The 24,953-nt window shown below is 54.9% G+C and overlaps 1 protein-coding gene and 1 long non-coding RNA gene across 10 annotated transcripts; one reads left to right on the top strand and one right to left on the bottom strand.

Moving 5' to 3' along the window:
• The first annotated feature begins 676 nt into the window (after positions 1–676).
• Positions 677–24,827, top strand: PDZD7 (PDZ domain containing 7). Of its 9 annotated transcripts, none has more exons than XM_077947306.1 (18): positions 677–745; positions 1,436–1,826; positions 7,497–7,637; positions 7,972–8,146; positions 9,190–9,366; positions 9,630–9,777; positions 10,916–10,976; positions 12,361–12,756; positions 13,284–13,481; positions 15,906–15,953; positions 16,546–16,721; positions 20,226–20,317; positions 20,468–20,559; positions 20,728–20,799; positions 21,652–22,257; positions 23,160–23,260; positions 23,659–23,703; positions 24,206–24,827. In XM_077947306.1, exons 2-18 carry the CDS (start codon positions 1,601–1,603, stop codon positions 24,374–24,376), a joined length of 2,925 nt encoding a protein of 974 aa, XP_077803432.1. In that variant the 5' UTR covers positions 677–745; positions 1,436–1,600; the 3' UTR covers positions 24,377–24,827. The 9 variants fall into 9 exon arrangements, with proteins under 9 accessions (XP_077803432.1, XP_077803431.1, XP_077803429.1 ...); XM_077947305.1 differs by having other exon boundaries at positions 15,903–15,953; XM_077947303.1 differs by adding an exon at positions 15,464–15,595 and having other exon boundaries at positions 15,903–15,953; positions 23,659–24,827.
• On the bottom strand, positions 2,846–5,724 carry LOC144331279 (uncharacterized). Its single transcript, XR_013398317.1, has 2 exons — positions 5,537–5,724; positions 2,846–3,426 (listed from the first exon to the last, which is right to left on the bottom strand). It is a non-coding gene; the product is annotated as an uncharacterized LOC144331279 (long non-coding RNA).
• Positions 24,828–24,953: the final 126 nt, after the last annotated feature.

Below are 24,953 nucleotides of genomic sequence, written 5' to 3'. Positions count from 1 at the left end.
CTCCACTGTGTCCCTGGTATCCTTACACTCCCAACCCCTCTCGCTGCACCCCAGACTGTAGCCCCACCCCTGGGATGTGGAGGGGCAGACGACCCCAGGAACCTCGCGGTCTGCATCCGAATAAGTGCATCAGAAGGATTCTTAGGATTCTTCCCGTCCAGGGACCAGCTGCCCCACCCTGCGACCATTCCAGAACTGGGTAGCCTGAGACACCTTCTGACAGAGGAGGAGGATGCAAGTGAAGAAGGCACCCCCTCCGCCACACACATACTCACAACTCACCCAGTCACCACACAGAGCACGCCTGCAGCAAACGCAGGCTCACGTCCCGCTCTGCCCGGTGACGTCCCCCCACGGAGGCCTCAAGGGTGCCCACGGAGGGGTGGCAATTCCAGGAGCCCAGGTAGCTGTCTTGGCTCAGAGAAGAGGTGCTTCTAGCGGGAGGGGAACAAGCCGAGACCCAAGTCCTAAATTTGCGGGATGAACTAGGGCGTCAGAACCAGAACTGGGGTGGGTAAAGAACTCCGCTGCCCGGGACCAGGTAACACCAGTCTGTCCCTGGAGCGCAAGGGAGGTGTCGGAATAGAATGACTGACGGCCCTACCAGCCAATGGGAGCCCAGGGCGGTGCAGGCCAGCGCAATTCCCGCCGCCTCCGCGGAGCGTGGGTGGGGTTTGCAGACTGCCACAGTAGCTCTCGCGGGAGGGTGGTTTGACAAGGCTGGCGGCGCCACAGCAGCGACCAGGTGAGGGGGACCAGGCACAAAGGGGTGGGGGACCTGGATGGCCGAGTTGATATTGGGGTGCTTCATTCTGGGTTCCAGAGCTTCTCTGAGGGAATTGGCCTTGGGTTTTGCGCGGGATGTCGTGGGACCCCTCTCCAGCGGATCCTCCCCGCAAGCTTGGGAGAGGTTCGTGCAGACTCTTTAGACCCGGAGCCGCAGCCTGGAGTCCGCGGGTGTCTGGGGGGCTTCCTCGGCCTCAGCTGTCTAAGGTCCTGAAGCCCTGTCCTCGAGGCCCAGCCCGCCCCACGCCACCCCCACCCTATCCCGGACCACCCCCATACCCGCATATGCAGGAGAGAGGTGATGCCATGAGCTGTCTCGACCTCTCTTTTGTCTCACACCGCTCTAAGCCCCAGCGCCCTTAGTAATCCCAACCCCACTCTCAACCTCTACTGAGGACTGAGGACGGGAGTAGATGACTCAGCCGCCAGCAGCAATGAGGGGTGAAAGGTTCCCACCTGTCTTGTATAAAGTCAGCGAGAGTCCACGATGGTGCCTGGATGGGGCAGTTCTCTGGTCTGGGGTGAGACAGGAGGGGGGCCTAAGGCATGGGAGGGCAGGATGCTTAAACCAGCAGGGAGGGGTGGAAGTTTTGGAGGGCAGCAGGGGAAACATTTACACCCCTCCCTCATCCCTGCTCTCCCTGCCCAGGCCTGGAGCTCACACTGCTGAGAGGCATCACAAGCAAGGGCCTTCACGTTACTGAGACCCCATCCCCGCAGAGAGGCTCATGGAGCTCGAAGCACGCGGGGCTGGCCTCTCCAGAGCTAGCAGATTCCTTCTGGACCTGTAGGGTGCCGCCCTAGCCCAGCCGCCATGGCGCAGGGTTTCGCAGTGGGCTTCGACCCACTGGGCCTAGGAGACCTAAGCTCCGGCTCTCTGAGCTCCCTCTCCTCCCGAGGCCACCTAGGCAGCGACTCAGGCTCCACCGCAACGCGATACCTGCTAAGGAAGCAGCAACGGCTGCTGAGCGGGCCCCCCCGCGGAATCCGAGCCTCATCGCCCATGGGACGCGTCATCCTCATCAACTCACCCATCGAAGGTGGGGGTGGGACCCAGCCACCAGCCTGGGTTGGGGAGGGTGGGGGTAGGGGACAGTGGGAACTCAGCAGGAGGAGGCAGAGCCTGTATGAGTGGGGGAATTCAAGAGATTGGAGTCACAGGGAGGTGGCAGGCAGCCTGGGAACCCATACACTCTTCCTCACCTGCTTCTTCTCCAGGCCAATCCTGCAGGGGTCCAGGGTGGTAGAAGGGTCAGAGGAGGGAGAGAAGGCCATGGCAGCAGGGAAAGGCATGCGTGTGGTATGCTAGCCCCAGGTGGACAAGGCAGGGGATTGAACTGGCCTCTTTCTCCCATGGGCTCTGCCCTTCTCCAGATCCATTGTGTGTACTTCTGGGGGATGGGGCAGGATAAAGGAGGACATCCTCCATCAACCAGTACATTGTGTGACAAGCTCTGTGCTGGGCTGCGAGGAGTCAGTGCCCAAGTGGGTAGACAGAATTCAGGGCTTCAGTGCTGAAGGAGGGGAATGAAGGCAGCACAGCAAATGTTCAGAAGAGGAGGGTTGAGGGTGGAGAGGGAGCTCCATCAGGGAAGGGGAGACCTAAGCTTATGTAGTTGCTTAATGCCGCTTCATGGAGCACCAATTCTATACCAGCCCTGGGGAGGTGTTACAAGGGACCCAGAGAGAAATCAGGCTCCCTCTTCACCTTCCAGAAAACTACAGTGTAGCAGGACAGAGCAACAAGAACAGCTGGTGGCAGGGGTGAGCTATCACCAACAAAAGCTGGAAATGAAAAGCATGGAGCATGGTGGGTGGGCACTTAGGAGCCAGCCTGGCTGCAGTGACAGATGTGAGGCGACTAAGAGCTGGTGAGCAAGACAGGACCTTGAATGCCAGGGGCGGAGCCAGGCCCCCTGAGTGTGGGCTTTCTGTGGGCAGGACCAGATAAATATCTCCAGCTCCTCTCCTCTTTCTTGGCCAGCAGAGCTGCCCTGGCTGGATCCCAGACTAGACTCTTCAGGCCCTGTTCCTCCCGCTCTGATCCAGCGGCCCTGTTCCTCCCGCTCTGACCCAGCGGGGCATCTCTGTTCCCCTCCCTAGGCCACCGAAACAGGGGTGGGCATGTTGCTCAGGGAGCAGGCTTTCCTCCACCGGTGGCTTGGCACGCTCACCACTGTCATACACCAGTCTGTGCCTCACCCTCTGGTGAGCAACAGGGCACTGCTGAGGGTCACCGAGGTCATTCTGTTCAGGGAGCAGAAGTCTCCAGGGGAGTTAAGAGACATTGGGGAAAAGGGAAGCAGGCACCACAGCAGTCTTTATTAGTCCCATTCTATGAAAAGAACTATGCTATACTCCCTCGAATACTGTCTCTCTCTCTCTCTCCCTCTCCCCCCTTCCCTTTGCCCATGTATGATGCAAGGGCTGTTTATACTGTCTTTTTGTTTTTTTTGTTTTTTTTAGAGGGAAAAGGTCTTGCTCTGTCACCTGCCCAAACTGAAGTGCAGTGCAGTGGTGTGATCATAGCTCACTGCAGCCTTGAACTTCTGGGCTCAAGTGATCCTCCAGCCTCAGCCTCCTGAGAAGCCAGAACTATAGGCATGCAACACCAAGCCTGGCTAATTTTATTTTATTTTACTTTTTGTAGAGACAGAGTTTCACCATGTTGCCCAGGCTGGTCTTGAACTCCTAGGCTCAAGTGATCTTCTGACCTCAGCCTCCCAAAGTGCTGGGATTATAAGCCTGAGCCACTGTGCCGGGCCTATACCATCCCTCTAAAGATCCTCTTCCAGGGTTTCATGATTGCTTTCTCCCTCTGCCTCATGCAAGTGCCACTGTGCAGCCAAGGAAGCAGGATCTCCTAGCAAGTGAGGGACTGGGGAGTTGCTCTGACCACTTGGCTTCTCCTCTGACTGGGCTGGGACCCTCTGAGTTCAGAATTCTCCCCTCTGCCTGAGCGCAGACATCTTCCAAGTCCCCGCAGCCTGGAACCCTGCCCCATATTATTATGTAGATCACTCCCCGGGAGTAAAGTAGCTGATAAGGAATAAACAATGGGAAGAGGGACATTGCCACCTACATCAGCCCCATGAGACCCCACCAGCTCCTTAAACTCAACTGGTCCCAGAGAAAATGAATTACCTTTAATCCAGGAAAGCATTACCCTTAATGCATTTCTCCTCACTCTCCTAGTTTGTCCATCCATTCATCCATTTACTCTTTCACTTATTCAAAAAAATACTTATCAAATACCAAGTGCTGTCCAACATATTGGAGATATACTACAAGAGAATTACAAAGTCCCCACCATGATTGAGCTTACAGTCCAGTCAAAAGAGACAGATAAATAAGACAAATAAGCAAACAATGGCAAAGGATGAGAAGAGTCAGAAGGTGATCATCTGATGATATGATAGAATGGTGCTTCTCAAACCTCAGATGCCTCAGAATTGCCGGGAAGGCTCATTCAGGGATAGATTGCAGGACTCAGTCCCAGAGCTTCTGGTCCAGTGGGTCTGTGGTAAAGCGAAAGAATTCCTGTTTTTAGCAAGTTGTCAGATGACACTGATGCTGCTGATACAGCACAACGCTTTGAGAAGCCCTACAAGAGGGAATCACTGGGAGGAGGGGTAGGATACTCCAGGAAGCCTTCTCCGAGAAAGTGGTGTCTGACCCAGGAGGGAAATGAGGAAGAGGAGCTGACCTTCTAAAGGCCTGGGCAGGAGCACTGCAGGCAGTGGGGACACTGGAAGGGCTTGACCTCCACGAGGAACAGGAAGATCAGGGTGGCCAGAGCTCAGTGAGGGAGGGAGGGTGGAAGGGAGGGCGGAGGGGTGGGCAGAGGGAAGCCCAGGCAGGGCCTTATAAGGCATGGTGAGGAGACTGGAGTTCTAGAAGCAGGAACAGGTGTTGAAGTTTTTAATCAGGGAAAAGACATGATCTAATGTAAAAGCTGACTCTGGGTACTGTATAAAGAATAGCTGAAGGGGGCAAGAGCAGAAGCAAGGATAGTGCCGGGGCTGCAGTGGAGCATCTGGAGGAGAGGCTGGGGCAGTGGAGGTAGAGAAGTTTCCATCCTTGCAGGGCCCAGACTCCTGGAAAACCTCAGATTTCACATTCCCTGACCCAGGGCCCTAGGGGGGCCCCAGTGAGGCCCTGAGGAGAGAGGGTTGGGAGCAAGGGAGCAAAAGGCTCCTTGGCTAAGGCTGTAAGTGGCCTGAGATCTGTGTAATCTAATCAGCTGGGAAAGCCCTGGCCCCCCACATCTGTCCTGCACCACCCCTCCCCACAAGCTGCCCTTGGGGATTTCTTTCCGAGCTGCCCTGGCTGTGCCCTGTAACCTGACTTCTCTTAGATCAAATTGAAGAGTGTGTGTGCGTGTGTGTGTCTGTGTGTGTGTGATTTCTCCCTGTCAAACACCTCTAGAGTAACCCTTACCCACGAAGAAATCTCAGCTTCTCACCTGGGACCCAACTTACCCCTCCAGCCTTCTTGCTTTTCTGTAACTGGAAGGCCTCCTAAGGGCCCACAGCTGAGCATCCCTGGCTCCTTCCCCCTCATCAGTGCCACTCCCTTTCCCCTTACCCATCAAAATCCCACCCATCAGAGTCCTTACAGAAACCTTACTGCCCCGGGTGCCTTGGCTCATGCCTGTAATCCCAGCACTTTGGGAGGCCGAGGCAGGCAGATCACTTGAGGTTAGGAGTTCAAGACCAGCCTGGCTAACATGGTGAAACCCTGTCTCTACTAAAAATACAAAATTTAGCCTGGCATAGTGGCACATGCCAGTAATACCAGCTACTGGGGAGGCTGAGGCAGGAGAATCGCTTGAACCCAGGAGGCGGAGGTTGCAGTGAGCCAAGATTGAGCCATTGCACTCCAGCCTGGGAGAAGAAGTGAAACTCCATCTCAAAAAAAAAAAAAAAAAGAAAGAATCCTTACCTGACGGGTTCAGCCTTTAGGAACCCCCTTCCCCCTCTACTTTCCCCAGCGTGATGGAGAGGACCGCCTTGGGCACATACATATTGCAGTGTGGTGTGGCTTGGGGTTTCTTTCCGCATGTAGCCAAGTAGTTCCTAGAACCCTGACTCCTCTTAGAATCACAGAGTCTAAGAGATGGAAGGGCGCTCAGGGATTCCATAACATCCCAGAGATTTGCTGGGTCTCAGCTTGCATGCCTCCAAAGATGGGAAGCTTACTATCTGTCTTAGAAAATCCCTTCCATTTCAAGGCTGGGGCAGTGGCTCACTCCTGTAATCCCAGCACTTTGGGAGGCCAGGGCAGGTGAATCATGAGGTCAGGAGTTCGAGACCAGCCTGGCCAACATGGTGAAACCCCATCTCTACTAAAAATACAAAAATTAGCCGGGCGTGGGTGGCACATGTCTGTAATCTCAGCTACTTGGGAGGCTGAGGCAGGAGAATCACTTAAACCTGGGAGGCCGAGGTTGCAGTGAACTGAAATCGCATCACTGCACTCTAGCCTGGGCAAGAGCAAGACTTTGTCTCGAAGGAAAAAAAGAAAGAAAACCCATTCTATTTCCAATAGCTGAATGTTTTAGAAAGTTTTTCCTGACAAAATCTGCCTCTGTCTAATTCCACTATGTGAGCAAGAGTACTGCGGGCAGGTTCTGTTTACACAGATGAAAACATCTAATGCCTTCCACTGGGTAGCTCTACAAGCATTTGAAGATAGAGCTAATATACTAATTTATGCTGCAAGCTGATGAGGCCAGACACCCTCAACTGTGCCCCATAGAACAGAATCTTGAACATTCTTGTCTGTCCATCGGACTCTCGGAGTAACAGAATTGTTTATTAATTTGGCTTCCCCCAGGCCCATGGGCATGTGAAGCTCAGAAAGCATTGATACACACACACACACACACACACACACACACACACACACACACACACACACACACATACACACATACACACACACTAGGAAGGAAGGAGAACAGCATCTTTTTCTTTTTCTTTTCTTTCTTTTTTTTTTTTTTGAGACAGGGTCTCGCTCTGTCACCCAGGCTGGAGTGCAGTGGTGTGAACACAGGTCACAGCAGCCTTGACCTCCTGGGCTCCTGCCTCAGCCTTCCGCGTAGCTGGGACCACAGGCATACACCACTACACCCAGCTAGAGAATAGTGTCTTTAGCATAGAGTCCTGTCCCGCTGATCTCACCTTCTTCTACACCCTCCCGGCCCATGGCCTCAAAATCAGTCAGAGGGGACAGGACATGTGGCTCACACCTGTAATCCCAGCACTTTGGTAAGCCAAGGTGGGAGAATTGCTTGAGGCCAGGGGTTTGAGGCCAGTCTGGGCAACAAAGTGAGACCCTGCCTCTACAAAAAATTTAAAAATAACCCAGGCACAGTGGTGTGTGCCTGTAGTCCTAGCTACTTGGAAGGCTGGGGCAGGAGGATTACTTGAGCCCAGGAGTTTGTGGCTGCAGGGAGCCAATGATCACACCACTGCACTCCAGCCTGGATGACAGAGCAAGACCCTGTTACTTTAAAATAAAATAAAATAAAAATCACCCAGAGGGGCCTTAGAAATGGGCTGACCTGCCCCACTGCATTTAGGCCCCTATATGCCTGTGTGACTGTGCCCAGCAACCCAGCCTTTGCAGGCCCCAAGTTGGGGAACCCAGGGGCCCTCAGTGCCCACAATGAACATGGGGGCATCCCTAAATCCCTGTCCCCACAGCCAACAGTGATGAAAGTGACATCATCCATTCAGTCCGGGTGGAGAAGAGTCCAGCAGGGAGGCTGGGCTTCAGCGTGCGTGGGGGCTCAGAGCATGGCCTGGGCATCTTCGTCAGCAAAGTGGAGGAAGGCAGCAGTGCAGGTAAGCGGAACCCCCAGGTTGAAGTCCAGGCTTAGGATGTGACTCTAACCTCAGTGAATTGCAGGGGATGCTGCTGTCAGGGACAGAAGGAAGAGTCCCCAACTCTGGAAGGCCTGACTGACGGGGGGACAGGGCTCACCCTCAGGGCAGAATGGTTTAAGGGACAGATCCCTAGGCACTGGGAACACTCAGCCCCTGCTCTGACAATCCCCACTCTGACTGAGGAGATCAGTTGAACCCGAAGGAGCTCCATTTGATGGGGGAGGCTCAGCCCCCACCCTGGGGACTCTTCTCCCGAGTGCCCCATGCCAGCCACTCCCATCCTGTGGTGCAGAGCGGGCTGGCCTGTGCGTGGGGGACAAGATCACGGAAGTGAACGGGCTAAGCCTGGAGAGCATCACCATGGGTAGCGCTGTGAAGGTGCTGACGGGCAGCAGCCACCTGCACATGATGGTGCGGCGTATGGGCCGCGTGCCAGGCATCAAGTTCTCCAAGGAGAAGACCACGTGGTGAGCAGCAACTCCCTCCTCCTAGCCCTGGCCTTGCCCCAGCCCACCCCAGCCCTACCACCATGCAAAACCCACTGAGGGGGGAGGTTTCTGCTCCTCCTGCTCACAGGCTCAGGAAATGCAGGGGATCCAAAGGCCTTACCCCAAAATAAGGAGAGACCACATCTCTCCCTTGCCCTCCTCCAATGGCTCTGCTCTCTCAGATCCCAGTGGTCCTGCTGCCACATTGCTGCTGCTCCTGCTGTGAAACCCGGGGGCAAAACACCACCTCCCCACAGGGGTGCTGTAAGGATTAGAACTGGGATCTAGCCTGGGCAACATAGCAAGACCCCTTCTCTTAAAAAAAAAAAAAAAAAAAAAAGCCAGGTACAGTGGCTCAAGCCTGTAATCCCAGCACTTTGGGAGGCTGAAGCGGGTGGGTCACCTGAGGTTGGGAGTTCAAGACCAGCCTGACCAACATGGAGAAACCCTGTCTCTACCAAAAATAAAAAATTAGCCAGGCATGGTGGAGCATGCCTATAATCCCAGCTACTCGGGAGGCTGAGGCAGGAGAATCGCTTGAACCCAGAGGTGGAGGATGTGGTGAGCCAAGATCACACCATTGCACTCTAGCCTGGGCAACAAGAGTGAAGCTCCGTCTAAAACAAAACAAAACAAAAAAACTGGGCATGGTGGGCATGTGCCTGTAATCCCAGCCATTCAAGAGGCTGAGCTGAGGTGGAAGGACTGCTTGAGCCCAGGAGGTTGAGGCTGCAGTGAGCCGTGATCACACCATGGTACTCCAGCCTGGGTGGACAGAGCAAGACCCTGTCTCAAAAAAAAAAAAAAAAAGGAATGGTCCTGGCACATTGCAGCTACTCAATAAAAAGAGGCGATTTAGGCTGCTTTCCCAGCTAATGAACCTATGTCCCACTGCAGGTCTCAGGCCTGGGGAGTCCCCCAAAGGCAACCCCCACTTTCCCTGCAGTTGTCAGAGCTGCTGGGAGGGTGGTGGGTGGCAGCGGATGGAGGACCCCGCCTGAGGGCCCCCTGCTGTTGTCCAGGGTGGATGTGGTGAATCGGCGCCTGGTAGTGGAGAAGTGCGGTTCGACACCGTCCGACACCAGCTCAGAAGATGGTGTCCGGCGCATCGTCCACCTATACACAACCTCTGACGACTTCTGCCTGGGCTTCAACATCCGTGGGGGCAAGGAGTTTGGCTTGGGCATCTACGTGTCCAAGTGAGGGCTGAGGCAGGAAGTGTCTTGGGGTAGAACTGAGAATGGGGCATGGAGTAGGGCCTAGGCTGGGATGTGGGGATGGTCAGCAAGTGAGGCCTGGCCAACCACCTGTCTCAGTGAGGGCCTGGGAGGGGAAGGGAGGCCCCAGTAGGAGGGTCAAGGAGCTTGACTGGTATAGTCTTGTGTCCAAAAGAAGGGGGTCTGGAGCGGGGTGAGGGAGGGCAGGCCAGGGGCCTATCAGACTGATGCCTGTCTGGCTTCAGAGTGGACCATGGTGGGCTGGCCGAGGAGAACGGCATCAAGGTGGGGGACAAGGTCCTGGCGGCCAACGGTGTCAGGTTTGACGACATCAGCCACAGCCAGGCCGTGGAGGTGCTGAAGGGCCAAACGCACATCATGCTGACCATCAAGGTGGGCAGAACTGTGGGGGCAGGGAGAAGCGAGGCTAGAGGAGGGGCTTCCCAGGCCACCCTACTTCTTCATTATGCTTGGCAATTTATGACGTTCCCACAGCCACTAGAAGGTAGACAGGCATTGTTCTCATCCCTATTTTGAAGAAGAAGAAACTGAGGTTCAGAGAGGCACAGCAACTCACAAACAGGTCACTTACTCAGCTGGTCAGTGGCTGGGCCTGGTTCCAGTCCTTCTCCCCACAGTGCTTGAGTGGTGCCCCTTTCTTATGAAGGGTGGAGGCCTAGGGTTGAAAGGAACAAATGTCTTGCCCAGAAGGGAGGGGTGGCGGCTGTGGCTTTGGGCAGGACCTGGGTGGTGGGCATCCCCAGGGCATAGAGCAAGGAGGGCTGGGCTGGGGCCAGAGGTTGGATTTCACAGGAGGTGGCTCGATTCATTATTCATGTGGGTCTCACACTTGTCTGAGGATCAGGTCTTCTCATTCCGGCTCCTGGAGGAGATGCCACCTCACTCTCCCCTGGTGTTCAGCCCTGGCCTCTGCTCTACCATTCTGTTTCCCCAAGCCTTCACTTGGAGTGAAACCTTCATTGGGTGCCTCCTCTGCTGCCCTCCCCCACCCATTTCTACCTCTCCTCCATCCAATTTTTCCTTTTCCTTCCTCTCAGATTAGCCCAAACATCTCTCCTCACTCCCACTCTGCCCCTCATTCATTCAACAATATTTTTGGGTACCCGCTATGTGCCGGCAACGGTGCCAGGAACTGGGGCTGCAACAGTGAACAGGACAGATAAGTTCTCTGCTACTGGAGGGAGACAGATCAATAAACTAGATGCTTGCAGATGTTGACAAATGCTCTAAGGAAATTAATAGAGAGATGGAATGGAGTAATTCAGGAAGGCCCCTGTATCTTGGGGTCAGGGTGGCCTCCAGGCAGAGTGAACAGCAGGTGCAAAGGCCCTGAGGTACAAAGGAACTTGGCCTGTTCAGAAAGAAAGTGACCTGTATGGCCAGAGCATGATGAATTTGGAGGACAGAAATGAAGTTGAACGTTTACTCCCATCGTGTCACCCCCGCCCCATTCTCACTCTCCATCCTCACTGCTCCCCCTTCCCTCCTGTGCCCACCATCCCCTCCCCAGGAGACCGGCCGGTACCCTGCCTACAAAGAGATGGTTTCTGAGTACTGCTGGCTGGACCGACGTAAGTGGCTCAGATCTCCAAGGTTGGAGGGAAAGGGTGGAGGCCTGAGGGTGGGACCCGGACCTCTGAAGAAGAAAAGGGCCAGGCTCGGTGGCTCACATCTGTAATCCCAGCACTTTGGGAGGCTGAGGTGGGAGAATCGCTTGAGCACAGGAGTTCAAGACCAGTCTGGGCCATATAGGGAGACCTCTTCTTTACAAATAATAATTTAAGCCGGCCATGGTGGCTCACGCCTGTAATCCCAGCACTTTGGGAGGCTGAGATAGGCAGATCACCTGAGGTGACGACTTCGAGACCAGCCTGACCAACATGGAGAAGCCTCGTCTCTACTAAAAATACAAAATTAGCCGGGCATGGTGGCCCATGCCTGTAATCCCATCTACTCGGTAGGCTGAGGCAGGAGAATTGCTTGAACCCAGGAGGCAGATGTTGCAGTGAGCAGAGATCGTGCCATTGCAGTCCGGCCTGGGCAACAAAGTGAAACTCCATCTCAAAATAATAATAATAATAATTTTAAATTTAACTGGAGTAGTGGTGAGGGCCTGTGGTCTGTGCTGCTTGTGAGGCTGAGGTGGAAAGATTGCCTGAGCCCAGGAGTTTGAGGCTGTGGTAAGCCGAGGAGCTACACTCCAGCCTGGGCAACACGGTGAGAGACTGTCTCAAAAAAAAAAAAAAAAAAGAAGAGAAAAGAAAAAAAGAAAGTCCAGCATGGTGGCTTATGCCTATAATCCCAAAACTTTGGGAGGCTGAGGTGGGTGGATCATCTGAGGTCAGGTGTTCGAGACCAGCCTGGCCAACATGATGAAACCCCATCTCTACTAAAAATACAAAAATTAGCTGGTTGTGGTTGTGCACACCTGTAATACCAGCTACTTGGGAAGCTGAGGCACAAGAGTCGCTTGAACCCAGGAAGTAGAGGTTGCAGTGAGCCAAGATCATGCCACTGCACTCCAGTCAGGGCCATAGAATGAGACTCTGTCTCAAAAACAACAAAAGAAGGAAGAAGGAAGGAGGAGGAAGGAGGAGGGAGGAGGGAGAAGGGAGAAGAAAGAAGAAAGAAGAAAGAAGAAGAAGAAAGAAAGAAGAAGAAAGAAGAAGACCAAAACCCTTCACACAGTCTAGAGCTATTTCTGGGCTCCCCTCTGAGAATCTGCGGATAAAATGCAGGCTCTCCTAGGGTCTGGAGTCCCAGTAGGTGATTCGAGAAGTGACATGCCTTAGGTCAGTGGCAGCATTTCGGAGCAGCGGGTTCCACACCACTGCGGTTCTAACCCAGGCTGCTGCCTGACCTTGCCTCCTCCAACCCTAAGCCCAAGAGTGGTATGCAAGTCCAGTAGGGCCCTGAAGCAAGCCCGCTGACCCCTGGCTTCCCTACTCCCTACAGTGAGCAACGGGGTGCTGCAGCAGCTGTCCCCGGCCTCTGAGAGCAGCTCCAGCGTCTCTTCGTGCGCCTCCAGCGCCCCCTACAGCTCAGGCTCCCTGCCCTCGGACCGCCTGGACGACTGCTTGGGGCCGGAGGAGCCCGGCGGCCGCGGCCCAGGCTGGGGGCGGGCCGACACAGCCATGCAGACGGAGCCTGATGCCGGGGGCCGGGTGGAGACCTGGTGCAGCGTGCGGCCCACAGTCATCCTCAGGGACACCGCCATCCGCTCGGACAGCCCCCACCACGGCCGCCGCCTTGACTCTGCCCTCTCTGAGTCCCCCAAGACGGCCTTGCTACTGGCCCTCAGCCGACCCCGGCCCCCTATTACGCGCTCCCAGAGCCACCTGACCTTGTGGGGTACGTAGGGGATGGGTGGCTGCTGCTCCCTCCACAGCCTCTGGTCCACAACCTGCCTCACACCCTGTCCTGGGCTCAACCCTCCCTTTGCCCCAGGCCTTGACGCAGCCCCTGCCCAACCCAAGCTCCAGGCTGCTCAGACCCTGCTGTGGGCTCCACTTTAAATTAGTCCTGGACCCCATACTCACCCTTAGTCTCTGCGCCTGTTCCCCGAACCAGCCCTTACCCCAGCCCCTGGATCCTGGAGTTCCCAGGCCTGTTTACACACACAGTCGCTCACACTCACATGCACGCATGTGTGCCCTTCTCCAACTGGGCCTCAATGGAGATTCCTTACATAGCCACAGCTGTGCGGTGGGGGAAAGGGTCAGAAAGTCGGAAGAGGAACCGCACTCCCACCCCCGCACAGCTGCAGATCCTGTCTGCCCTCTCCTCTCCCTTCTCTCTGCCCCTCTCCACACCCCTGCCCCTCGTCCTTCCCTTCTGCCCATCCCTCCAGCACCCCGGTTGCTCCCTCCTGTCTGCAGAGGAGAAGAAGCAGCGGAAGAAGGAGAAGTCAGGGTCCCCTGGGGAGAAGGGTGCCCTGCAGCGCTCCAAGACGCTGATGAACCTCTTCTTCAAGGGAGGGCGTCAGGGGAGGCTAGCAGGGGATGGGCGCAGAGAGGCCTGGACACTGGACAGCGGGATCCCGGCCAAAGCTTGCCCTCACCTGGACATAGAGAAAGGTAAGTAGTGGGTTGATCAAACAGGAAGACAAGGTCAAGTCCACTAGCTTCGGCATCCAGCAGTTCTGAGTTGAGATCCCACTCCGCCTTTTACCAGCTGAGTCCCCACTCAGCTCCTGAGAGCCTGAGCTTTCTCATGAGTAAAATGGGGGTAATAATACTTACTTATTTTTCTTTCTTTCTTTTATTATTATTATTATTACCTTTTGAAATGGAGTTTTGCTCTTGTTGCCCAGGCTGGAGTGTAATGGCACAATCTCAGCTCACTGCAACCTCCCCCTCCCAGGTTCAAGTGATTCTCCTGCCTCAGCCTCCCAAGTAGCTGGGATTACAGGCATGTGCCACCATGCCCGGCTAATTTTGTATTTTTAGTAGAGAGGGCGTTTCACCATGTTGGTCAGGCTGGCTGGTCTCAAACTCCAGACCTCGTGTGATCCACCTGCCTCAGCCTCCCAAAGTGCTGGGATTATAGGCATGAGCCACCACACCCAGCCAGTAATACCTATTTCTTTAAGAGTAGTGGGGAGCAAGTGAATTAGTGTATGTGAATCATTTAGTACGTTGTCTGGCATACAGAAGGTGCTCAGAAAATGTAGTGGTCATTGTTATACTGCCTCATCTCCCCATTTTATAGAAAGGAAAACTGATGAATCATAGCACAGCAAGGATGTGGGAGAGCTCTGATCAGATCCCTGTGCTCTTGGTGGTGGCAGCGGTAGAGCACACTTTTCCTAGGGCATTTGGCTTCACCTCCCCTGGTCAGAGTTCTGTTTGCTCAATTCAGTTCTAGAAGCATCCTTGAGCAAAGCCATTTCTAGATCAGAGCCCAGGTAGAAGGGCCTCGCCCAGGCTGTACCCATGTCAGGGTCTGCCAAAGGATACTCACAAGAGGCCCTCTCATCCCTCTGGTGAGTTTCAGAGACTAGACCAAGGGTGGATGAGTTAAGACTCTTGGAGTTGCACGTGACAGAAACTCAACTCACACTAGCTTTAGAAAGCATTTCTTCTAGGCTTAGTGGCACACGCCTGTAATCCCAACTATTTTGTTTTGTTTTTTTGAGGCAGGGTCTTGCTCTGTCTCCCAGGCTGGAGTGCAGTGGCGTGATCTCGGCTCACTGCAACCTCCACCTCCCGCACTCAAGCGATCCTTCCACCTCAGCCTCCCAAAGTGCTGGTATGACAGGTGTGCATCACCATGCCCAGCTAATTTTTTTTTTGTATTTTTTTGCAGAGATGGGGGTTTCACCATGTTGCCCAGGCTAGTCTCAAACTCCTGGACTCAAGCTATCTACCCGCCTCAGCCTCCCAAAGTGCTAGGACTACAGGCATGAGCTAACGCACCTGGCCAATCCCAACTACTCTGGAAGCTGAAGCAGCAAGATCACTTGAGCCCAGGAGTTTAAGACGAGCCTGGGCAACATAGCAAGACCCCCATCTCTAAAGAAAAAAAAAAGTAAAAGAAAAATAAAGCACATCTTGGTTCAGCTACTGATTTAAGCTGGGTCTAAACATCTGAGCAACATCATCAGACATCTGTCCCCCTCCATCTCCCCGCTCCATCTCTCCCGTGAGTTGGCTTCACTGTTGTGGGCTTTGCCGACTTGGGGGTAAGATGGCCTCTATTGCATAGCAACCCCAGGAGAAAGTGCTTCTCCTTAAATAGTTGCAGCTGAAGTCCCAGGGTAGGCTGTCCCTGGCCCAGCTGAGATCCTGTGCCATGCAGAATAAATCGCTATGATGTGGGAGAGAAAGTGCTTTTGGTAGCCAGCCTGGGTCATATACCCACCCTGGAGTACATGGGCTAAGAACAGAGCGGGGTGGGTCCCCAGGAGAAAATCAGGGTGCTGTTTTCAGAAGAGGGGGGTGGATGTCGGATCAACAAAACCAGAGGATGAGGAGCTGGACCCTGCTTCGCCCTGGGGTGGGAAGTTCTGGGGTCTCAAGGTGATTGTACCATGGGAGACATAATCCCTTCCAATTAGGGCTGCCTGGCCCCTCTCCATCTCTCTTCCCACAGCTCCCAAGGCCCTGCCCTCTGCTGGTTCTCCTCCCACCTCTCTGGCTACTCCTCTATCTCCTTCCAAGGCTCCTCTTTTTCCCTCCGTCCCCTGAAGGTGGGTACTTCTCTGAGCTCTGTCCCTGAGGTTCTTCCCTTCATACATTTGCTTCCAAGTGAATTTGCATAAGCAGAGCTCAGACTGCACCCTCTCTTGATCCAAAACCGTCCTGACTCCCCATTGCCTATGAAGGAAGTCCATAGCCTGAGCATTGCCTTCAAGTCCCTCAGGGCCAAGCCTCTTGCCTCCCCATTACACCTACTTCCAGTCTGAATTTTCCATTCCAGCTTGTCCTGAGCCCTCCTGACCCCCATTTTCAGACTGGGGGCCAAGACCTGCAGCTGAGCCTCTTTCTTCTTCATAGCAGGGGGCGTGGGCCCGGTGCAGAAGTTTGTCACCTGGAGACTGAGACGCGGTAATTCATGCATCCCTTTACCAAGGCCTGGTTTACAGTAGAGTGGCAGATGAGGGTGCATGCTGGGGGCCAGCTAAGTGGCTTTGGACTAAACTCAGTCAGGGTCAAGCATGGGGGATCAGGCAACTAGACTAGTACGTATTGGGGGCAGCTAAAAGAATTGGACTAAGCTTACTAGGAAAGATAGGGTGGCAGACAGATATTGGTGTGCATTTTAGGAGCTCGTGTTGGGACTCCCAAAGATATATTTGGGGGTGATGAGGGAGCCTGTGCTGGGGCTCCAGTGGGGAACAGACTACTATGATGGTGCATGTTCAGGGGGCCCTGGGGGCACTGGGCTAAGACCCCATTAAGAAACAGACTGGTATAGGGGTCCACGTTGGGGCTGAGGGGCTGGGGTTTGTGCTGCATTGGTGGGCAGGTTGCTGTGGGCAACCACAGTGGGAGCATATAGGCTAGGCTAGGATTCTGCCCCAGGCACCTGGGCTCTCAGCTGGCCAGTTACGGGGCCCAACCCTGCTGAGGGAAGCCCCTCTCCCCTCCCCTGATGACTCCTGGCTCCTTATCACGCCCTTTGGCTCCTGCCCTGCAGACCGGGAGAGGGGCCGGGCCCTGCTGTCTGCCAGGTCCAGGAGTCCCTGCAGCCAGCTGCCCAATGTGGATGAGCAGGTTCAGGCCTGGGAGAGCCGGCGGCCCCTCATTCAGGACCTGGCCCAAAGGCTGCTGACTGATGATGAGGTGCTGGCTGTCACCCGCCACTGCTCCCGGGTAAGCCTCCATCCTGCCTGCAGCCTTGGCACACGGTCCTTCGGTCACCCAGCCTATCATTCACTCAGGCCACTGTCCACTGACCAGTGTCTGGGCTTGATGCCAGGAGGCTAGTGGTCAGTAAAATCAGAAGTCACCCCTGTCTCACACACACACACACATCTGCCAGCTCACAGGAAGAAGAGCTAGACAATCACTAGAACCAAAACACCCATGGTGATGAGTCACAGGAAGAGCTGTGAAGAAAAAGAACATGAGAGGGTAAACCAGGAGACACATATTAGATGGTGTGGGCTGGGAGGCGCTCCCAGAGGAGGTGGTATTTAAGCTGAGAAGAGGAGAGGACACTTTTCCCGAGTGGGGAAAGTGAGTCCCTGCAGTCACCTGTCTCTGCCCTCTCTGAGCCTCCATCCTTCCCTGCATGCCACCCTCTGCTCCTGGGTCACCCAGCACACCTGGCCTCATGCCAGGTCCTTTCCCCTGTTGCCCAAGTAAGTAATCCTTTGCCTCCCCTACACACCAGACCTCAACCTCTGCCCCCCAACACCTAAACCGTTGTTCTCTATTCTCTTCCACTTCAAAAAGAGCCAGAGGGCCCCAGGGTGGGGAGAGAGTCAGATTTGAAGGAGTCTCTGGGGCCCACCTGCTGGGGAGGCTGTGGGGCACAGCTCACTCCCTCCAGGACTGGCAGGTCCTTTTCTGTCCCTGTCTCAGGAAGACCTGGGTGTGTACGCTGGGCTCCTTGTGAGGAGTCTGCACACTGTGTGTGAGGTCGAGCTGGGACGTCTTGGTAAATTGTTTGTGGATTCCCTCACCCTTCACCTTGCTCAGAGTGGGGCTGTGTTGTATGTCTGTGTGCTGTGTGCACTGGCGTGTCTGTGGGGTACCTGGTTTGTGTTGATATGACTGCACAATTGTGTGTGTGTGTGTGCATGTGAGCAAGCATGTGTCTGGCTAGCGTGTGTGTGTGTGTGTGTGTGTCCATGCATTGTCACCTGGAGACTGAGACATGGTCATTTATGCATCCTGTTACCAAGGCCCGGTTTGCAGCAGAGCTGCAGATAGGGGTGTGTGCTGGGGGGAAGCTAAAGGGCTTTGGGCTAAACTCAGAAAGTGTCACCCTCAGCTCCCAGCGCTAAGTAGGGCAATGCAGGCTCTGTCCATGAGGTGAGACTCTGGGTCTGTCTCTTTGGCGGCTCCTTTTCCCTCATCCCTCCCTTCTTTGCCCGAACCTCCTACTGTGCTCCCATACCACCTGCCGAGCTCAACCACCACCCAAACCTGACCCAAGCCCCCCACACCAAGAGATCAGACCCTCAGCAATGAAGCCCTGGCTGGAGTGATGAGCAAAGTTCTCCTGGTGACTGGGGCATGTAGCCCTGAACCCCAGGCTTCCCCTCTCTCCCCATGTGAGCCATCTCTCTACAGCTGCCAGACCAAGAATCAGAAACCCGTCTCTGATTGGCTAGGTGCTGTGGCTCATGCCTATAATCCCAGCAATTTGGGAGGCCAAGGCGAGCAGATCACCTGAGGTCAGGAGTTCGAGACCAGTCTGTCCAACATGGTGAAACCCCATCTCTACTAAAAATACAAAAAAAAAAAAAAAAAAAAAAAAAAAAAGCTGGGCATGGTGGCAGGTGCCTGTAATCCCAGCTACTCAGGAGGCTGAAGCAGCAGAATTGCTTGAACCTGGGAGATGGAGGTTGCAGTGAGCTGAGATCGCGCCATTGCACTCCAACCTGGGAATAAGAGCGAAAATCTGTCTCTAAAGAAGGAGAAAAAGAGAGAAAGAAAGAGAGAGATAGAGGGAGGGAGGGAGGGAAGGAAAGGAAACCCTTCTCTGATCGCTGTACATTCCCCAAGTCACCTGGTGACCCACTGTCTTTGGCAGAATAAAGTACAAGTTTCCTGCTCTCACATTCGAGGTCCTCCTCGATTCGACTCCCTAACCCACCAACCTCCACTTTCCCATGGCTGCCGCATACGTTTATACAGGTTACAACCTGCACAACCTCAGGGACGCTACTTACATAGTCACAACCTGTGCAGCAGCCCTGCAGGGAGGCTCTTCATGGACCCCACGGCCACGTTTAAACCACTATCTACTCATTTTTCCACACCACCTTTGCAACACTTTCTTCCCAACTTTTGTGCTGTTCCCTACATCTATCTTCTAAGAGTCAGTCAAAATACCACCACCTCCATGAAGCCCACGGGGATCCTCCCACCTTCCTCTGAGACTCCCTGTGCTCCATTGCCCCTGGCTTGTAGTTCACTGGGGTATGTGACTCATCTGCCCCTCGCTCCCACTAGACCCAGTTTCTGAAGATCTGAGACAGGATCATTGTGCCCCTACTGCCCAGTACAGGGTCTGGTACTTAGTGGGTAACGAATCCAAGTCCATAGACTTAAAGCGTGTGCACATGTGGGGCTGGTTCTGCACCATATGTGTCTCTCCAGACAAAAGGGAATGTATTGTTGATATGTGTGAGTCGCTGTAACTGTGTGTGGTTTGGGGCCACACACATCGTTTGTATTGTATTTATTTCCAGATATTTATGAATGACTCACTCTGACCACCAGGGCATGCTCTGTCTCTGTGCTTGTGCCCATACAAAGTGTTCTATGCATGCGTGTCACTGACTCAGTCTCCCTCTCGCCACAAGGGGTCGGTGTGCTGTCCAAGTGGGATGGCTCCCAGTGTTCAGGTCTTCAGAGTCAGTGGGGTGTGGCATCCGGGCAGTGCCAGGCAGAAGGGGTTCCACCCCGCCCCCCATCCCGCCCCAGGAACTGACCGGAGAGGCTTTCTGCAGAGCCGCCCCTTCCCCAAGGCTCCCATTCCAGCCCCAAACAAAGCCTAATTTGTAGGTCTGTGTGCAGACACATGCTGGGACAGCCAGGCGCACAGCCTAGAGTTTGGCTCGAATTCCTTCCTTCTGCCTGGGATGTGGGGGTGGGGAGGAGAGTCCACTCCCTGCACATCCTTTTCCCACACCAGAGCAAGCAAGAGTTAGACTTCCCGGGTTCCAGTCCCTCTTCCCATTTCCTTGACTCCCTGCACATCCTTTTCCCACACCAGAGCAAGCAAGAGTTAGACTTCCCGGGTTCCAGTCCCTCTTCCCATTTCCTTATGTGTATGGCTTTGAGTGAAGGCCTTCTCTCTGAGCCTCAGTTTCAGCATCTGTAAAACAGGAATAATGAATGCCATTTCTCAGGGTGGTTGCTGAGAGATGGTATGTAAAAGGCTTAGAAAAGTGTCTGTCCCAAAGCTGTTATCAATGCTGTTGCTATTTATTGCAGGTCTGTTATTACTGCAGGCTTCCACCCTATCACCAAGATCAGACCACCCTGCAGCAGCTGGGGGTGGAGTAAACCTTTCCCAAGGCATGCAGGGCTGGATAGGTCCCTACATGCGTAGAAGAAACACCTGCATGCCCTGGTGTCCCCCTCACCCAGCTCTGGAAGTCCCCACTGCTGTCTGACCTGTGGTGCCTCTATCTGCAGTATGTGCATGAGGGAGGTGTGGAGGACCTGGTGAGGCCCCTGCTGGCCATCCTGGACAGGCCCGAGAAGCTGCTGCTGCTGCGGGACATCAGGTGGGAGGAGGTTGCAGAGAGGGCTTGGGGGCAGGAAGGGGATCCCTGGTACCACCCCCAACCTCCCAGGGGCTGAAGGGCATCCTGGCACCTCTAGAACTGACACCCTGCCTGCCCCTCCCACCCCTGCTGTCTCTCACCCTCTCCCAGGAGTGTGGTGGCCCCCACAGACCTGGGCCGCTTTGACAGCATGGTGATGCCTGTGGAGCTGGAGGCTTTTGAGGCCCTCAAGAGCAGAGCAGGTCAGCAGTGGGAGGCGGGACTTCTGGGTCCCAGCCCTGCTGGGGATGGGGATGGGGATGGGACCCTGTGGTGGAGAGGGCTGCAGAGATTGCCGAGCCCCTTGAGCTGTGTCCCTCTGGGAGCCTGGCGGGGTGCCTTGCCTCTGACCTGTTCATCTTTCCAACCAGTCCGGCCTCCTGCTTTGAGACCAGCCCGGCAGGACACACCGCCCAAGCGTCACCTTATCACCCCCGTGCCTGGTCAGTCAGATCCCAGAGCCCAGGGAGGGGCACAACCCTGGGGAGATTAGGGAAAGGAGGATGGGCCTTCTACTTCTTTCCCCACGGGGAGGCAGTTGTGGCTTCCAGGCACATTGCAGTCCCCTGAAGGAAAGCTCTTGTCCACCAGAGCCATTTTATCACATCCGCTGGTCACCACCTGTACTATTATTTACTTAATAGTTGGTTTGAAACCTGCTCACTTTTAAAATCTAGTCTCATTCTATGCAGTAATCTCTGAGAAATTACATTTGATGTGCTAGTCGTCTTTTTTCTTAGATACATTAAAATAGAATTGTAATGATTCCAACAGGAAGTATTAAAATGCAATTCTAGGCCGGAAGCGGTGGCTCATGCCTGTAATCCCAGCACTTTGGGAGGCTGAGGCGGGTGGATCGCTTGAGGTCAGGGGTAGAGACCAACCTGGCCAACATGGCGAAACCCCATCTCTACTAAAAATACAAAAATGAGCTGGGCTTGATGGCGCACGCCTGTAATCCCAGCTACTCGGGGAGACTGAGGCAGCAGAATCGCTTGAACCTGGGAGGTGGAGGTTGCAGTGAGCCAAAATTGCGCCACCGCACTCCAGCCTGGGCGACAGAGTGCGATTCCATCTCAAAAAAAAAAAAAAAAAAAAAAAAAAAAAAAAAGCGAGTCTAATAGAACATGTTTGTCCGCCTACCTCATGGGTGGGCCGCACTGCACTGGTTCCTGAACAAACTCGGGCCTGGCTCTCACAGGCCCCACACAAACCAAAGCAAGGCCTGGGTCCTGGAGAGGTGGTCCAAGCTGGGAGGGGAGGAGTGGGCAGCTGACCTTGGCGCTCTTCCCCAGACAGCCGCGGAGGCTTCTACCTGCTGCCGGTGAACGGCTTCCCGGAAGAGGAAGATGATGGGGAGCTGAGGGAGCGGCTGGGGGGCCTCAAGGTCTCCCCGAGTGCCTCTGCCCCTCGCCACCCTCATAAAGGGATCCCCCCTCTCCAAGACGTGCCAGTAGATGCCTTCACCCCCTGCCGAAGTGCCTGCACACCCCCTCCCCAGCCACCCCCTGTGGCTCCCCGGCCCCCGCGGCCTAACTGGCTGCTGACAGAACCCCTGAGCCGAGAGCACCCTCCACATGGCCAGGTCCGGGGCCAGGCTCAGAGCCGCAGCCGCAGCCGCAGCCGCAGCCGCAGCAGCCGGGGTCAAGGCAAGTCTCCGGGTAGACGCTCCCCGTCCCCTGCGCCTACCCCTGCCCCCAGCATGGCCAATGGGCGCTACCACAAGCCTCGGAAGGCCAGGCCCCCTCTACCACGATCTCTGGATGGGGAGGCAGCCAAGGTGGGGGCCAAGCAAGGGCCCTCGGAGAATGGAACTGAGGGGACGGCCGAGGAGGCAGCCATGAAGACCCCCAGTGGCGAGCTGAAGACAGTGACACTGTCCAAGATGAAGCAGTCCTTAGGTGAGTCCAGGTGGGACTGGGCCTGGCAGGGGACACTAGGAAGCCTGGGCCCAGGAAAAGAATCTGGGGTATTGAGCCAGGCGCGGTGGCTCACGCCTGTAATCCCAGCACTTTGGGAGGCCGAGGCTGGTGGATCACTTGAGGTCAGGAGTTCAAGACTAGCCTGGGCTACATGGTGAAACCCCGTTTCCACTAAAAATACAAAAGAATTAGCTGGGCGTGGTGGTGGGCGCCTGTAATCCCAGCTACTCAGAAGGCTGAGCAGGAGAATCACTTGAACCCGGGAGGCAGAGGTCGCCCTGAACCCAACTGAGATTGCGCCTCTGCACTCCAGCCTGGGCGACAGAGTAAAACTCTGTCTTGGCCAGGCGCGGTGGCTTACACCTGTAATCCCAGCACTTCGGGAGGTCAAGGAGGGCGGATCACCTGAGGTCAGGAGTTCCAGACCAGCCTAACCAACATGGAGAAACCCCGTCTCTACTAAAAGTACAAAATTAGCCGGGCATGGTGGCACATGCCTGTAATCCCAGCTACTCGGGAGGCTGAGGCAGGATAATCGCTTGAACCTGGGAGGTGGAGGTTGCGGTGAGCTGAGACTGTGCCATTGCACTCCAGCCTGGGCAACAAGAGCGAAACTCCGTCTCCAAAAAAAAAAAAAAAAGGCTGTCTCAAAAAATAAATAAAAGGGAATCTGGGGTATTGGGGTGTATCTGGGTGGGGTCTAGATTTGAGGGGCTAGGCTCTGGAGGATTTTGGAATGAATTGAGATTTGAGTAGTAACAGAATGTAGGGATGTGAGAGAAGTTGGGGCCTTGGGTTTGGGGATGGGATTCTAGGTTTCTCCAGGGAGCTTGCATTTTGGGGTCCGGCTGCACTCTCACAGTGTTTCTCCCCATCACTAGGCATCAGCATTTCTGGGGGCGTTGAGTCCAAGGTGCAGCCCATGGTGAAGATAGAGAAGATCTTCCCTGGGGGGGCCGCCTTCCTCAGTGGGGCCCTGCAGGTGGGTGAAGCATGCCCAGGCCCACCCTAACAGCCCACAGCTGAAACCAGGCAGGAGATGGGCTGGCCATGCTCAGCTTCCAGCCAGACATGTTTAGCCCAGGTTGTGGGCGGAGGCTTGGGGTGAGGGGGTTCAGATGAGCAGGATGAGCAGGCCCAGGGAAAACTCTGTCCCCTCATGCTAGCCTGAGCCTGAGCCCCAAGGGACAAAGAGCCCTTGTCTGTGCCCCACCCTGCCCCCAACGACTCCACGCACAAAAGTCTCATTGTCCATCCCCTCCACCCAGATGGGGGAGGAGTGTCCTCGTGGGTGGAGGTGAGAAGATGCTGCCTTCAGGTTGGGGGCTGGTGCAGGGTGACATGGGGAGGGAGGGATGTGACTCTCTCATTCCATCCTAGGCTGGTTTCGAGCTTGTGGCAGTGGACGGAGAGAGTCTGGAGCAGGTGACCCACCAGCGTGCAGTAGACACTATCCGTCGGGCTTATCGAAACAAGGCCCGGGAGCCCATGGAGCTTGTGGTCAGGGTCCCCAGGCCCAGCCCACGGCCCTCACTCTCTGACTCATCAGCCCTTACTGATGAGGGCCTTCCTGCTGACCACTCGCCTGCCCACCAACCCCTTGATGCTGTTCCAGTTCCTGCCCACTAGCTCCTAGAACCTCCCACCAATCCCCAGACTCCTCCCACCGATGCCAGGCTCCTCCAGCCAACTCCCAGCCCAGCCCCCTCCCCAGCCCTCCAGACTCCTGATTCTAAGCCTACACCCTCCCCACACATCCCATGACCCTTCCCCTAACCTCAGATTCCCCCACTGACTCCAACATCCCATTATCCCCAGGATCTCTTCTACCAACTTCCTCAGGACTCTCCGGCTCCTGCCTGCCCACCCTTCCTCCTCCCAGTGCCACACTGGTGGCTCACATCTTTCCACTTTCTTCCTTCCTCAGCTGTCACTAAGGCTCTGCCTTAGTGTCCAAGGACAAGGTGCTAGTGGGCAGCCTGTGTCACCCGCACTCACGACTCCCCTATCTCCCAAGCCAGGAAAGGGGGTAAGAAACCCAAGGTCTGGACCTTGGGATTGGTGGGCACTTTCTCACACGCCGCCTCTTACTTTGTAAGTCATCCAAGCCTCCAGGGACACAGGCTGTCAGACAGGGCCCTCAAGGGGTCAACGTATCCATTCCTCAGCCCCAAGCAGCATTCTGTGCAAGGAAAAGGATTAAAGGCTTTTCTAGTCCCTGAAATCCTGAGAGACCATTTCATGTTGGGGTCCATTAAGACCTCAGACATTCTACTGGATTTGTCCTTCCTCCATCACCTTTTCTCCCCAAGAGAGCTCGGGGGATAGCCAGCAAATAGAGGGGGTGTGGGTCAAACAAGTTCCTATACTCTTTATCCAGCGCATTCACATTATTTTTAAACAAAAAAAATTTTTTTTTATTTTTTCTTTGGGTTTGTACAAGAAATTTACAGTGTGAAAAATATACAAGTGAAAACGAGGCCATAAACCTGGGTGAAGGGAGAGGCTGCTTGGTCACAAACACAAATAAACAAGACATTTCTGAGTTCTTCCTTTGGTCTGACTTCAGCCCCCTCCCTCCAGGAGAGAGGCTGCAGAGCTCGAACCTGGGAACCGAGCCCAGGCCCGGCCCTGTCCCCCAATATGGGCAGGCACATCTGGAGCAGCTGGTGCCA

Source organism: Macaca mulatta, chromosome 9, assembly GCF_049350105.2.
Source record: "Macaca mulatta isolate MMU2019108-1 chromosome 9, T2T-MMU8v2.0, whole genome shotgun sequence".
NCBI lineage: Eukaryota > Metazoa > Chordata > Mammalia > Primates > Cercopithecidae > Macaca > Macaca mulatta.
This window is presented reverse-complemented; position numbering and strand designations above follow the sequence as displayed.